Here is a 13,679-nt window from a genome sequence, read left to right as displayed (position 1 = left end):
CATGAACTTTCCTGAACTTGTCCAATTCAGTTCAATTCTATTGCAACTACCAAAAACAAACCTCATATTCATGTTAACCATATGTGAGTATACTTTTTCTATGGTTTTAACTAACATACATGTTTTGAGGTTATACGTGTCTAATTATCATTAAAATGATAGTTATAAATACATTTACAATTAAATTGATATAATTAAGAACTTGGAAATACAGGAAAGATTATTAACAAAGAAATGGATACCCAAAATTTTGAAGAAGAAATTGATATCCACAATTATTTTCTATCGAATATCAATATAAAACAAGAATTAATTGACGAAGAATCTGCAGGAAAAATTCAAAATGCAAATGAACAAATAAATGGAATTCATTCAATCAAACAAGAAATCAACGATGACTTGAATACAACTAAAATATTAGATAATAATGTGGATGTATCTAATAAAACAAAAAGGAACGTTTACAGTACTCACATCATACTAAACAAACCCGCGTATTCAAAAATTGCCCATAGAAAGAGAATTAAATCAAAAGGTAAGTTGAGCTGATTTATGATTGCTTTAGTGTTACATATAAGACTTTAGTATATTTTTTATTCAATAATGAGAGCAAGATGTCACTACATATGGTTTCAAATTTTCATTTTTTGCAGACTAAACTATTTCATTACCAATTAAAAAACCAAAATCTAGAGAAATTATCGATATAATTGATTTTTTAATAGTATTATAGTAGAAAATATATTCATTAAAATTTCATGTTCTAAATTCCAATAATGACTTTTCAATTTATATATGGGAATTATAATTCCCTGCAATAAGTATAACTTTATGCTATCTTTCTTTATTAGTTTAAGAAGTACATATAAAAATTTCAATCAGCTTTATTGGCACTTGGAAATATAGCAAACAGGAGATTATCATCCTGTCTGATAGCCAAGCAGTCATTACAGCTCTAGGCTTCAATGCCATAAGATTTAAGCAGATTTTTTTTAACAAGTAAAATAAGCTAGGTAAGAAGAATCCCTGTAACAGTCTACAGGGGTTGAGACAGGCAAATATACTCCTGGCAAACTCAGGTTGTAGCTCTGACTGGGCTACATGCACACTTTTTATCTTTTCTTTCTTGTATATTTCTCATCTGTTTTTACTCATAACATGCTTATAGATATAAATATATTAATTCTTTCAACAAATTATTTAAAAATTTGTCTTTAACAGTTTCAGGACTGTTTAGAAATTGGAAGTATATTCAACCAAATGCTATGGGATTAATGATATGTGCATATTGTGGGAAGTTATACACAAAACAAATAGAATTATTATGCCACTTAACAATGAATCATTGTATGAAACTAAACAATTTTTATAAGATGAAAATTCATCATAAGAGTAAAAGGGATACATTTATTAAGAGAAATCTTGATATAAAACATGAAATAGAAGTAGTTGATCATGAATTAAAAGTGGAGCTGCCAGACACTACAAACCAGTTGGATGTTACCAATAATTTAAATTCAAGTGTACAAAAGGGTTTGAAATCAATTCAAATAAAATCAAATATGCATTCACATACTAACACAAGGACTAAACCATTCAAAGAAAAGCCATTTCAGTGTGATATTTGTCATAAAATTTTTTCACAGATCAAAGGTTTGAAAATACATTTGCGTAGTCATACAGGAGAAAAGCCTTTTAAATGTGACATTTGTTTAAAAACTTTTTCAGATAGCAGTAATTTGAAGAGACATTTGCGTAGTCATACAGGAGAAAAGCCATTCAAATGTGATATTTGTTTGAAAAATTTCTCACGTATAGGAAACTTGAAGTCACATTTGAGTAGTCATACAGGAGAAAAACCATTCAAATGTGACATTTGTTTTAAAACTTTTTCACAGTCAAGTGATTTGAAGAGACATTTGTGTACTCATACAGGAGAAAAGCCATTCAAATGTGACATTTGTTTAAAATCTTTTCCGCATAAAGGTGACTTGAAGAAACATTGGCGTAGCCATACAGGAGAAAAGCCATTCCAATGTGACATTTGTTTGAAAAATTTTTCACGTATAGGAAACTTGAAGTCACATTTGCGTAGTCATACTGGAGAAAGGCCATTCAAATGTGACATTTGTTTGAAAACTTTTCCACATAAAAGTAACTTAAATTTACATATGCGTTGTCACACAGGGGAAAAGCCGTTCAAATGTGACATTTGTTTGAAAACTTTTCCACATAAAGGTAACTTGGAGAGACATTTGCGTACTCATACAGGAGAAAAGCCATTCAAATGTGACATTTGTTTTAAAACTTTTCCGCTTAAAGGAAACTTGAAGAAGCATTTGCATATTCATACAGGAGAAAAGTCATTCAATGATGACATTTATTTGCAACCATTTTCTAATGAAAGTATTTAGAAGTAAATATATGCAGTCATAGGAACATGAAAAATATGGAAAATAATTAATTTTTTGACATGATATAAAAAGACTATTATTCATTCTGTTCTATAGTTAAGTCGTAACATTACTTTTGTAAACTCTCAATTTAAATTTAATAATTTTTTTTAAAACGGACTTTAAGGGCCTCGAAAATTAATTGGCGCAGTCAGTAGGATATTCGGGAGTTTGCGTATCGAACGTGGACTTTTTGTGAAACTTATAACCGGATTAAAAACATCCATTATTGGCCAAATTTAAAGGAATCAATTCAAACTTATATTAACATCTGCGAAATTTTGGAAAGTTTTCCGAACATGTGAATTTATAGATTTACCGTTACTTATTAGTTACTGTGTCATAATAATATCAGTCATTCACTTAGGATTATGCAATTTCATAATTTTTTTTATAACTCCTAGTGAAAACTCTAATCTGTCGCTCAGCTGGCCGTAAGCATTTGTTATGACTGCAATAGAGTATCACTTCTATGAGTGATTTCCTTCAAGTTACAATTCTAAATTATGCCAACCCTCAACTTCTATAATCTATTCACACTAACATAAGTATTATCGTGAGGTCACAATTTTTTCAATAGATCTAAAGTAATTGAAGATTTTTTTGTAGTTTGTATGAGTTTATAGACCAAACCCGGTGAAAAGCTACCACAAGAGGTATAATATATCCAAATTATGTTTTCCTGTTTTATTATATACAGCATGTTGGATGATCTTGTTGAAAATACCAATAAAATAATTGAATTAGCTAGAGACAGTTATTGTCATGATCGCGATGCCTTGTGCGCCAATATTGTGGAACTGAAGCACTAATTGGACTAATAAATAATAGTAGAAAATCTGTCAGGACTCATCTGGGGAACTGCTGGGAATGTTACCATTGGTAACTGGTTTACAAGTCTAGACCTGATTAATGATACAAAAACCAACTTACCATATTAGAACAATCAGGAAAAATAAGAGTAAAATTCAGTAACCCAGTAAAAATTGCTCATTGGTTTCACACATTCCAAAGCAAAAAAAATTTTTGGATAAAGCAACAGATTAATCAGAAATAACTATGATGTATAACGCAATAAAAGGTGGAGTGGACATAGTAGACAAACTTCATTCTGTTAATATAACTGTGCCAGAAATACACAAAGATGGCCAATGGTAATATTTTCTACTCGATGCTAAATGTAACAGTTATAAACTCTTATGCTATTTCCAATTCAAATAAGTTCCAAAATGAAATCCCCAGAAGAGAATTTATGGAAAACGTAGCTTCTTCACTAGTCTCCCAACAAACGAGAACTCGCATAACGATCAGCAACATTTCAAATACTATAAAAGTTCGTATCAGGAAATTTCGAAAATTCAATTTTTTGATCTTGCAGAACCGAACCTGAAAGTGCATGACAGAAATATTTTTTTGTTCATTTCTTTTAAAATAGTTTGTTAAACCACATTACCGTAAAATCGAAATAAAAAAAAGACTCTTTGCATGACGTACAGGTGACTTATTGAATTGAACGGATATTACGATATCCCGAGAAAATTGTGGAATTTTGGGAATCTTTTGTCCTTGTTACGGTTTCAATTTTATTTTCATATTTTGTCTTAGGACTTAGTGGATTTTTATTTCAAAGAGTTACATTCGACGCGTCGCCAAAATTTTTCTTTTTTACAGCTGAACTAGTAAAGTTACTAAAGCAAACATTTCAATAAAAGGAAATTTTTTTAAAACTCTCATCAAATTAAATAAATTCAAATTAACATTTTCTGTTCTTTACTTTCTGAGTAATTTTGACTTGTTCAATCATTTTTTCTACCAGGTACTTCAAGCATGATGTAAAAACTACAAGGTGCGCTATTGCGCTCCAGCTGGGAAGCAGCCAATGAGAACTCGCTCCCAAAACGACGCGCCAATTTAGGAGCGAATTGGCTCTTGAGAGATGCGTAGAACGAGTCGAAAATGAGCCCTCGGGAAGAGCACACCTTGTAGACTTTACATCATGTACTTCAAGTACAGTGTGCTGTTGCAATGTATTTGGCTTCGGTGCTTGATAATGCGACTATTGACTGTTTTTTAGAACGCCAAAATAGGAAAGCTCCACAATAATATATTACATAGCCACTAGTGTTGTTCATAGTGGTGGGCGGCCAGGGAGCCGTTGAGCACGTAGGCCCATCGTGCCTGCTAGTGCTCTTATGATCTGTGTCATCACCAGCAAAATCTGAGTCTCAATAGGCAATTGTAAACGATTGAGCGGACTGTTTGTATGGAATGAAGTAACATTTTGTTTGTTTATTAGGTCAAAATAAGTTAAAAAATTGAATTGAATTTCACCAAAATTCGTACAAAAAAATCTTTTTTCAAGATAAAAATTTTGAGGTTATGGGTTTCATCTTACTACTTTGTTATTCCAAACATTATCGAACCTGGTGTATTCAAAATTTTTGGGTTTGAAAATAGAAAAATCAAATAAAAGTTAATCTTTAAGTAAAAAAGATTTAATAAACAAAGTTTTAGTTAAATCAACATGGAAGATTGCAAAATATCTCAAGTCCAATATAACGGAAGTTCTATAAACAGTGAATCTGAAGCCATAAATGTAAAATTATCCATGGGGAGTTGTTGGATTTATGGGTGTAGGGACAAAAATCCGTACATTTTTAGACAACTTAGCAAGTAAAGTATAGGCACTGACTGAGATTGTTGATTGTTATTGTTTCTCGTAATTTAGCAGTTGTCAAATGTCCCAAGTATAAACATTACGTCTCCGTTAGAATTTTAGTTTCAAGTGGGGAAAATTTAAAAGAAAAAAGCGACGTGAAATAACTGCCAAGCCTTATGAAAATCAAGATCTGAAAAAATCGTTTACGGTACTTTGTAAGAATGGGAATAGCCAGACAAACAATTGACGATATCTATCGGCGCGTTACGAGAGGTATTTCGATTTAAAGAGATTCGTGATTAGACATCAAAGAAACAAAAATTGTAAAAAAGAAGAGACAAGCTTTGGTTAAAGCAACTCGCGGAACACTGGAAATCAGCAACTTCCTAATGTAACAGATTATAGTTCAAAAATCAAGAAAATCAGTTCCCAAATTTTCTGAGAAGCAACAAATTGAACAAAAATCAAAATTTCTCAGTCTCAGCAACGAGTTTTCGCCCGATAAAGGTTTGGAAATCATTATCGACAAGAGTGAAACGACGAATAATAAGATTTATTACTGACTAGAGAGATGAGGAAATAAATTCGAAAGTATTGGTATGTTTGGCGATATCTTCTCGTGATTGCTCTGGAAGTTGTGCAACCGCCAAAATATACGAAAAAAAGGTTGTTAGGTCTAGATTAATGCAATTTTTGAAGAAAAAAACTGTTCATTGTGCAAAAAAACATGGTTGGAGCTTTTGTATAGTTGAATATTTCGTTCCTGACAAGTCTAGGAATGTTCCTTTTGTTTATCAACTGAGGCTAATTAAATGTTTTTGGCGAAATTTAGAACGAAACGTAAATTCTAAAAGTATGGAAGCAAGAGAATTTTGAACACACTCCGTCAAAAGCCAGCATTAAATTTCATGCCACATTTAAAAACAAAAACCACTTAGGAAAGCGAGCAGACCGGGTGCTGATTCATTTATATAAAATGTGTGTAATTATAGTGAAGTTAAGAATTAAATTAAAACAGTTAGTGCGAATTTTTGGCCCCAAACCCTTATAATGTTTATTATGTCGAGAACCAGACCTTAGCTATCCAACCTACTGTTTCAGTAGATTTCAAAAGTGTTAAAGTTAACAGATAATTTTGGTCTGAAGTATGAAAAGTGATATAAACGACAAAAAAAAACGTTTCTGGTGATCAAAGTATCAAAATTTTTAATAATTTTATCTTTTCGAAATCGAAGAAACAAGCAACTGCAGTAACAGTTTCTCGTAGTAGTGTTGAATTGTATTTTTGAAATTTTCTTCATTGGATAGTTATTGTCTGAAATATTGAACAAAAATGCTTTTCTTGTGCTAATATTCTAGGATAATAAATCCTGAATAAAAATTGCTAAGACATTAGAAACCAAGCATACCGATGAGAAGCAACAGCGTCAAACCTGAAATATTTTCAAGGTACACTTAACGTTTGAGTTAAATAAACGTTTAAGTTTATATTTTATATGTTAAGTTTTTGAAATTGATAAATTAAATGATTTACAAGCTTTCATTAAGGTAAAACGTTTCAAGGTGTTACTTTTTAAATAATTTTTATGTACCTAAATGAAGGGGGCGTGTTGCTAATGCTGTTCTTAACGCAATTCTTATTTAGTGAACAGACAGATTTATGTATATTTACTAGTCAAGTTATAAAACATTGTTGGGTTATGTACAACAATTGACAAGTCTTTTTTGTCTATAGTCTATATTAGAAAGGTATAGAGCAATAAAATGGGGAATTCCGTCCAGTTCGGCTCAGATTAGGTGTAGGTCTTGAAATATTGTGTACGGATTACTTGGTGGTAGATTATACAGTTACGTTTTGCGTTTAACAGTTTAACCTTCTATTAGTGCCTCTAATTAATTTCAACCCTATTTCAGATTCAGCTTAACCATTCACCATTAGGGCAATGGTACTTTACCCAAAATTTTTAGACCTTTATTTGTATTTACTGTTAAACCGTAAATAGTGTTCACGGTCAGTGTTGCCACAATTTAAAAGCTGAATGTAAAAATTGAACTAGAAAATGTACTAGATTGTACCAACTTCAAACAAATTCAATAAAATTATAGAAAGATGTATAAATATAAGTTTAAATTAAATTTTTTTTTCCAAAAATGTTATAGACTGTGTCAATTATTATTTTAAGGATGAAAAATTTATATAAAGTTTACCGATAAAATTAGAAATGCAGTACAAAAATCTCACGATCTAAATATAAATCAACTTGGCTCTGTTTTCTAATTATTGTTACAATCTAGTACAATTTCTAGTTTATTTTATTAAACGAAAATATAAAATAACTTTATATTTGCGAACGCGGGGAAAATTTATTAGAAGAAAGGAAAAATGTACTAGCGTATAAAATACACTAAAATTGTACAAGCTCTGGCAACACTGTTCACGGTATTATAAGATTAGCAATAAAATGGCGACATTTACACCAACGAAAAGATGTTCTAATAATTATTATTTCAAATGTACACGATTGCATAAAATCAAAGTGGCTTAAATATTCGTTGGGTCACTCTGTGGTCTCTTTGCATGCCTAATGAGATTTTATTACTCTATACATTACTGAAATAAACTATAAGATATTCTTTTGTACAATGTAAAGCTGTTTTGCACCAATAAAGACTCTTTTATAAAACGGTCGTTTTACTGTAACAGAAAATCCCATACTTGATTCTCTATTCACCTGTGTTTCTATAAAAATTTGAATATTAATTAAATTTCTATGAAAAAGTTTTTAGCAACGATTACATCGGGATTCAAACTCTTTGTATATATTTCTGTAAAACACTTGCTTGTCACATTCCACATTTGAATGACTTCTCATCTTTGTCCATAGAAATGTGAATTCAAATTAAATTTCCGCGTAAAAATTTTTGAACTACCATTTGAATGGCTTTGGATTTGTATGCTTACGCAAATGTCTGTTTAAACTGGTTTTCCACGAAAATGTTTTCAAACAAATGTCACATTTGAACGGTTTTTCACCTGTATGACTATAAATGTGTGAATTTAAACAAGCTTTCATTAGAAAAGTTTCCGGACAAATTTCACACTTGAATGGTTTTTCTCCTGTGTGGAAACGCCTATGTTTGTTCAAGCTCGTTTTCCACGAAAATCTTTTCAAACACACGTCGCATTTGAATGGTTTTTCCCCTGTATGACTATAAATGTGTGAATTTAAACAAGCTTTCCGTGAAAAAGTTTCCGGACAAATTTCACACTTGAATGGCTTTTCTTCTGTGTGGATATATCTATGTCTGTTTAAGCTCGTTTTCCATGGAAATGATTTCATGCAAATGTCACATTTGAATGGCTTCTCTCCTGTGTGATTACGCAAATGTGATTTTAAATGGCATTTATGTATAAATGACTCCGTGCAAATGTCACATTTGAATGGCTTCTCTCCAATATGTCGACGGATGTGTGATTTTAAACTTTTTTTATTCGCAAAAGTTTTCGAACAAATGTCACACTTGCATGGCTTCTTTTCTTTGTGACCAGGCAAATTATCTGTAAACCTCTTATCTTGCAATTCTGTTTTCAAATCATGTCCAACTATTTCAGTTTTATTTTCCGCATCTTGATCAATATTTCTGAGAATAGTTTGGTCAGCTACTTCATTTTTGATGCAACTTGTTTTAGAGTGAAATTTTGCTTTATATATTATTTTCTTCAATTTTATAAAATGATTTGTAGAAAAGTGGCAAAGGTATTCTTTTCGTTTTGTGTATAAATTTCCACAATATTTACATACAATAATCCCCGCAATAGTATTTAAATTTACACGTTTTCCATTTTCCAACCGTTCTGAAAAAAAGAAATTTAAACTAATTTTCCTAGGAATTTTCTCTTAATAATGAAACATCCAAACATTATACGTATTCTAACACGTTTGAAATGGTTGATAAAAAAGAATTTGCGAGCTGTTTGTTAATTTACTTGAAAACGTTCCCAAAAAAAAAATAACTTTTCATCGAATCTTTGATGAAATTCAAATACATATACTTTAAATTGTCCTCTAAATGTAGACCTGAACGTTTTATAATTTGGTGCACTAGAATTCGAAAAATTTACTGTTTAACATCATGTGATCATTAGTTCGTCATAAAAGAATTCCTTTCCTGTAAATCATTTATAAGAAAAATGTATCAATAAAAAAACTAGGCAAGCGATATTCATTTAATTGTAAAAGTACTTATTAATTATCAATATTTAATTATAATAAAAAAATCAAAATGTTATATACACTGCCGAGTATATTATCAGGTTAGTTGTAACATAGTTTCCTGACTGTTTCCTTCAATAAAAAGAAGTTTCTGTTGTTGAAAGTTTACTGAAAATAGTGAAAATAAATAACACAGGCCAACGATGACAAAACTTTTTTACTGAAAATACCTTATTCTTATGTTTTTTAATTTGCTGAATCCAAATATGATGTAGGTATCATCTACCATTTATGATTACATTTATGAAATCAACCAACATTTTTAGGATTTAATAGCTTTTTTTATAGTTAAAATAAAATTGAAAAAATAGGTCTAATGAACCAAGACCGACTCCATACCTATCTAGGAGTATTTAATGAACGAAGATGATGTTGGTAGTACTGCTGAAACACATGCTAAATAGCTGATGTTTAGTTTAGTTTCAACCTAACCTCAGTTTCACGTTTCCGATTCCTGTATGTACATGCGCTCAGTGCAATGCCTAATCGCGGTTGTAAAAACTCAGCTGACAGTTTTTGCTGTATTTGTGATGAATTTGTTATTAAAAAAGACCAAAGAAATATTACAGACTTTGAAAAAAAGAGATCGGGATAAATCTTGGGCGTCGCATAAGATTTGTTATGTATGTGTTGAAGACCTTAGAAAATGGTCAAATATGTTCCTATAATACGGAGGGAACCAAGAAATCATTCCGATGACTGTTACTTTTGCAGTGTTGATATTACTGGTCATAACTCTAAAAATAAGAAGGTAATAAGCTACCCTAACCTTCCGCCCGCTATCCGACCAGTAGGGCACGGTGTAGATTTGCCGGTCCCTAAACCACCACAGGACAAAATTCTATTGTAAGAGAAAAATTTTCTGATGTATAGTCGGAGTTCAACGAACACGATGAAGAAGTTCAATGTGTTACAGAAAATGTAGAGCCTAAATTGTTCACTCAGGTCAAGCTTAACAACTTAGTTAGGTTAGGGAGTTTTGATTCAATTAATTTGTTGTTAATAAATAAATGATCTTGTCACATTAAAAACTATTATAAAACACAAACTTCTGTAGTGAAAACAGACCTCAAATCAATGCAATTTATTCCACATTGTTTCGATAACTAACAGTCAGTAATTATTTTGAAATTTTCATAATTTTTCCATTTATTTTATATGAATTCCAATAATTATAGAAGCCCAATGACAAACTCTTTGAACTGAAAGTTTCTGACCAATTTGAATGACCTTATACCTGCATGCCCATAGAAATGTGTATTTAACTTAAATTTCTGTAAAAAGTTTTTGAGCAACTATTACATTCGAATGGCTTCTCTCCAGTGTATCTATGCATCTTGTTTCAAACTCTGACAGTCACATTTCTCATATGGATGGCCTCTCTTTTGTGTGACTTAAAAAACGTGGAATCAATTCATATTTATGTAAAACTCTCGAGTAGTTTTTTACTATCATTACAAATATGTGAATTTAAATCATCTTTCAGTGAAGCATTTTCAGCACAAATTTCACAGTTTAATGATCTCTCGTTTGTATGATTGCGTAGATGTCTGTCTAAACTTGTTTTCCATGAAAACGTTTTCAAACAAATTTCACATTTGAATGGCTTTCCACCTGTATGTACATAGAAATGTGACTTCAAATTAAATTTCTGTGAAAAGGTTTTTGAACAAATGTTACATTTGAATGGCTTCTCACTTGTACGATTACATAGATGTCTGTTTAAACTTGTTTTCCATGAAAACTTTTTCAAACAAATGTCACATTTGAATGGTTTTTCTCCAGTGTGTTTACACAAATGTTGTTTTAAACTCTTTTTATATAGAAAACTTTTAGAACAAATATCACAATTGAATGGCTTTTCTCCAGTGTGTTTACGCAAATGTTGTTTCAAACTCTTTTTACGTAGGAAAGTTTTAGAACAAATATCACATTTGAATGGCTTTTCACCTGTGTGTCCATGAAAATGTAAACTTAAATTACACATCTTTGAAAAAGCTTTTGAACAAATTATACATTTGAATGGCTTCTTATCTCTGTGACAATGCAAATGTGAAATTAATTGATATTTTTCTGAAAAAGATTTTGAACAAATATCACATTTGAATGGCTTTTCTCCAGTGTGTTTATGCAAATGTTTTTTCAAACTCTTTTTATGCAGAAAAGTTTTAGAACAATTATCACATTTGAATGGACTTTCTCTTGTGTGACTAAGCAAATGTCTATTTAATTCATATTTTTGTAAAAATGTTTTTGAACAATTGTTACATTTAAATGGCTTTTCACTTGTGTGACTATAAATATGTGAATTCAAGTAATCGTTTCGTGAAAAAGTTTCTTGACAAATTTTACATTTGAATGGCTTTTCTCCTGTGTGGATACGACTATGTCTTTTCAAACTCGTTTTCCATGAAAAAAATTTCATACAAATGTCACATTTGAATGGCTTTTCACCTGTGTGAATACGCAAATGTGAGTTCAAATGACATTTATGTATAAATGACTCCATGCAAATGTCACATTTGAATGGCTTATCTTCAATATGTCTACGTATATGTGTTTTCAAACTTTTTTTATTTGCAAAATTTTTCAAACAAACGTCACATTTGAATGGCTTCTGTTCTTTGTCAGCATGCAAATTATCAGTGAACCTGTTATCTTGCATCTCTTTTTTCAAATCATGTTCAACTATTTCCGTTTCATTTTTCACATTTTGATTTCTGATAATAGTGAAGTCAGTTACTTCACCTCTTGTGTAAGAGTTTTTAGGGCAGAATTTTGTTTTATACATTAATTTCTTAAATCTCATAAAATGATTTGTAGAATAGTGACAAAGGTACTCTTTTTGTTTCGTGTATAAATTTCCACAAAATTTACATATAACAATCCCTGCAATAGTGTTTGAATTAACGTGTTTAATAATTTCCAATAGTTCTGAAAAAAAAAAAGAAATTCTAAATAATTTTTAATAGAAATTTGTTTCAAGAATGAAAAATATAAACATATAAATTTCTAGACATTTTAATTGGTTGATAACAAAACCCTTCCACTTAAGGTACCTTCAGATACTTCAGTGGAAGTTTTGTCAAAATTGGGGATTTGGGGTTTTGTGCCCATTGAGACTTTTAATCAGCTTCTTCCAAACTATCATTGGGCTAAGTTTCAGAAAAATTGGCCAAAATTCAATTGCCCTAAGGATTGAGCAGAGTCCTTTCATTGTGAATGTGATTCTGTGTGAACTTATTTGAACTCTAAATATTTCTATTTAAATATTTATTTTTGCTAAAACCTATTTTTTGGTTTCCACCCAAAAAATGATAAATGGTATTATATAAAAAAATATCATAAAAGATCAACACTTCTATCTTTGAAACAGGACTCAAATCAATTTATTCACATAGTTTAATAGTATGTACACATTTTAGAATTTTAGGTAGTTCTCATAATTTTATCATGTATTTTTAATAAATTTCAAGTAGTATAGTAGCTCAAGAACAAACTCTGAAATGACAGTTTCTGACCAATACTACTATTAAATTCCTAAGATACCACGCAAATGAACATTCTGAAATAAAATAGGTGCAACTAAATAGTCATCAAATGTATTTTACTCACCTTTTGATTTAGGTCGAATTCCATATTTCACTTTTAGATATTTAAATTTGTTTCCAATATTTTGTATATTAACGATACGGGGACTACTCTTCTCTTTTTTAACTTTAATCGTATATTCTTCCATCGCTTTATTTGTATTTAGATCATCATCAATTTCTTGTTTTATAGGATGCATACTTTCATCAATTAAATTTTGAAAAGTTGATGTAAATATCTCGTCTTTCATTTCTTGTTTAATACTCATACCCCACGCAAAACCATCGTGTGTATATATTTCTTCTTTAATAAATTTTTGTTCTTCCATATTAAATATACAAAAATTATAATTATTAACGGGGTATGTTAGGTTCTGATGATTGATAAAGTTGAAATACTTCTTTCATCTTCTTTACCATAGACTACATTGTCTGGGTAAACAAGCCAATTTGGGGTTAATACATGGTAATGAAATCTTTAATCCAGGTTTTTTATAAGGATAAATGCATCCAGAGCTCCAAATTAAGAATAAACATTTAACTAACCCTATGTAACGTGCTTTTTAAGTTATTCATATTCTACATGAAACTATAAAGAGCCTACTTTAACTGCGTTCGGCTATGTACATCTGTGATTTTAACTGTTCGGTATCGCTCGGCAATCTACTTTATTCATTTATGTAATACTCCTATATGGACAATT

The 13,679-nt window shown here is 30.5% G+C and overlaps 3 protein-coding genes across 5 annotated transcripts; 1 reads left to right on the top strand and 2 right to left on the bottom strand.

Annotated features, from left to right (window-relative positions):
• The first annotated feature begins 89 nt into the window (after positions 1–89).
• On the top strand, positions 90–4,789 carry LOC130448000 (gastrula zinc finger protein XlCGF57.1-like). The gene is made up of 2 exons (XM_056785124.1): positions 90–535; positions 1,222–4,789. The coding sequence occupies exons 1-2, from the start codon at positions 235–237 to the stop codon at positions 2,412–2,414; spliced, it is 1,494 nt and encodes a 497-aa protein (XP_056641102.1). The 5' UTR covers positions 90–234; the 3' UTR covers positions 2,415–4,789.
• A 143-nt stretch (positions 4,790–4,932) lies between these two features.
• On the bottom strand, positions 4,933–9,615 carry LOC130447848 (zinc finger protein 761-like). Its single transcript, XM_056784884.1, has 2 exons — positions 9,557–9,615; positions 4,933–8,997 (listed from the first exon to the last, which is right to left on the bottom strand). The coding sequence occupies exons 1-2, from the start codon at positions 9,613–9,615 to the stop codon at positions 8,040–8,042; spliced, it is 1,017 nt and encodes a 338-aa protein (XP_056640862.1). The 3' UTR covers positions 4,933–8,039.
• Positions 9,327–13,619, bottom strand: LOC130447998 (gastrula zinc finger protein XlCGF57.1-like). Of its 3 annotated transcripts, XR_008910293.1 has the most exons (3): positions 13,002–13,513; positions 9,557–12,320; positions 9,327–9,494 (listed from the first exon to the last, which is right to left on the bottom strand). XR_008910293.1 is itself a non-coding variant. In XM_056785122.1 (2 exons), the coding sequence occupies exons 1-2, from the start codon at positions 13,303–13,305 to the stop codon at positions 10,807–10,809; spliced, it is 1,818 nt and encodes a 605-aa protein (XP_056641100.1). In that variant the 5' UTR covers positions 13,306–13,619; the 3' UTR covers positions 9,327–10,806. The 3 variants fall into 3 exon arrangements, 2 of the variants coding, with proteins under 2 accessions (XP_056641100.1, XP_056641101.1); XM_056785122.1 differs by having other exon boundaries at positions 9,327–12,320; positions 13,002–13,619; XM_056785123.1 differs by lacking the exons at positions 9,327–9,494; positions 9,557–12,320 and adding an exon at positions 12,579–12,951.
• Positions 13,620–13,679: the final 60 nt, after the last annotated feature.

Source organism: Diorhabda sublineata, chromosome 8 (assembly GCF_026230105.1).
Source record: "Diorhabda sublineata isolate icDioSubl1.1 chromosome 8, icDioSubl1.1, whole genome shotgun sequence".
In the NCBI taxonomy this organism is placed as follows: domain Eukaryota; kingdom Metazoa; phylum Arthropoda; class Insecta; order Coleoptera; family Chrysomelidae; genus Diorhabda; species Diorhabda sublineata.
The sequence above is the reverse complement of the archived record's forward strand: the minus strand, read 5'-3'. Positions and strand labels throughout refer to the sequence as shown.

Coding starts and splice junctions, on each gene's coding strand:
- LOC130448000 (XM_056785124.1), top strand. CDS start 235: ATGGATACCCAAAATTTTGAAGAAGAAATTGATATCCACAATTATTTT. Junction 536..1,221: donor AAAGAGAATTAAATCAAAAG/GTAAGTTGAGCT, acceptor TGTCTTTAACAG/TTTCAGGACTGTTTAGAAAT.
- LOC130447848 (XM_056784884.1), bottom strand. CDS start 9,615: ATGGTAGATGATACCTACATCATATTTGGATTCAGCAAATTAAAAAAC. Junction 8,998..9,556: donor TTAAAAAACATAAGAATAAG/GTATTTTCAGTA, acceptor GAAAATTCCTAG/GAAAATTAGTTTAAATTTCT.
- LOC130447998 (XM_056785122.1), bottom strand. CDS start 13,305: ATGGAAGAACAAAAATTTATTAAAGAAGAAATATATACACACGATGGT. Junction 12,321..13,001: donor AATTCGACCTAAATCAAAAG/GTGAGTAAAATA, acceptor TTTTTTTTTCAG/AACTATTGGAAATTATTAAA.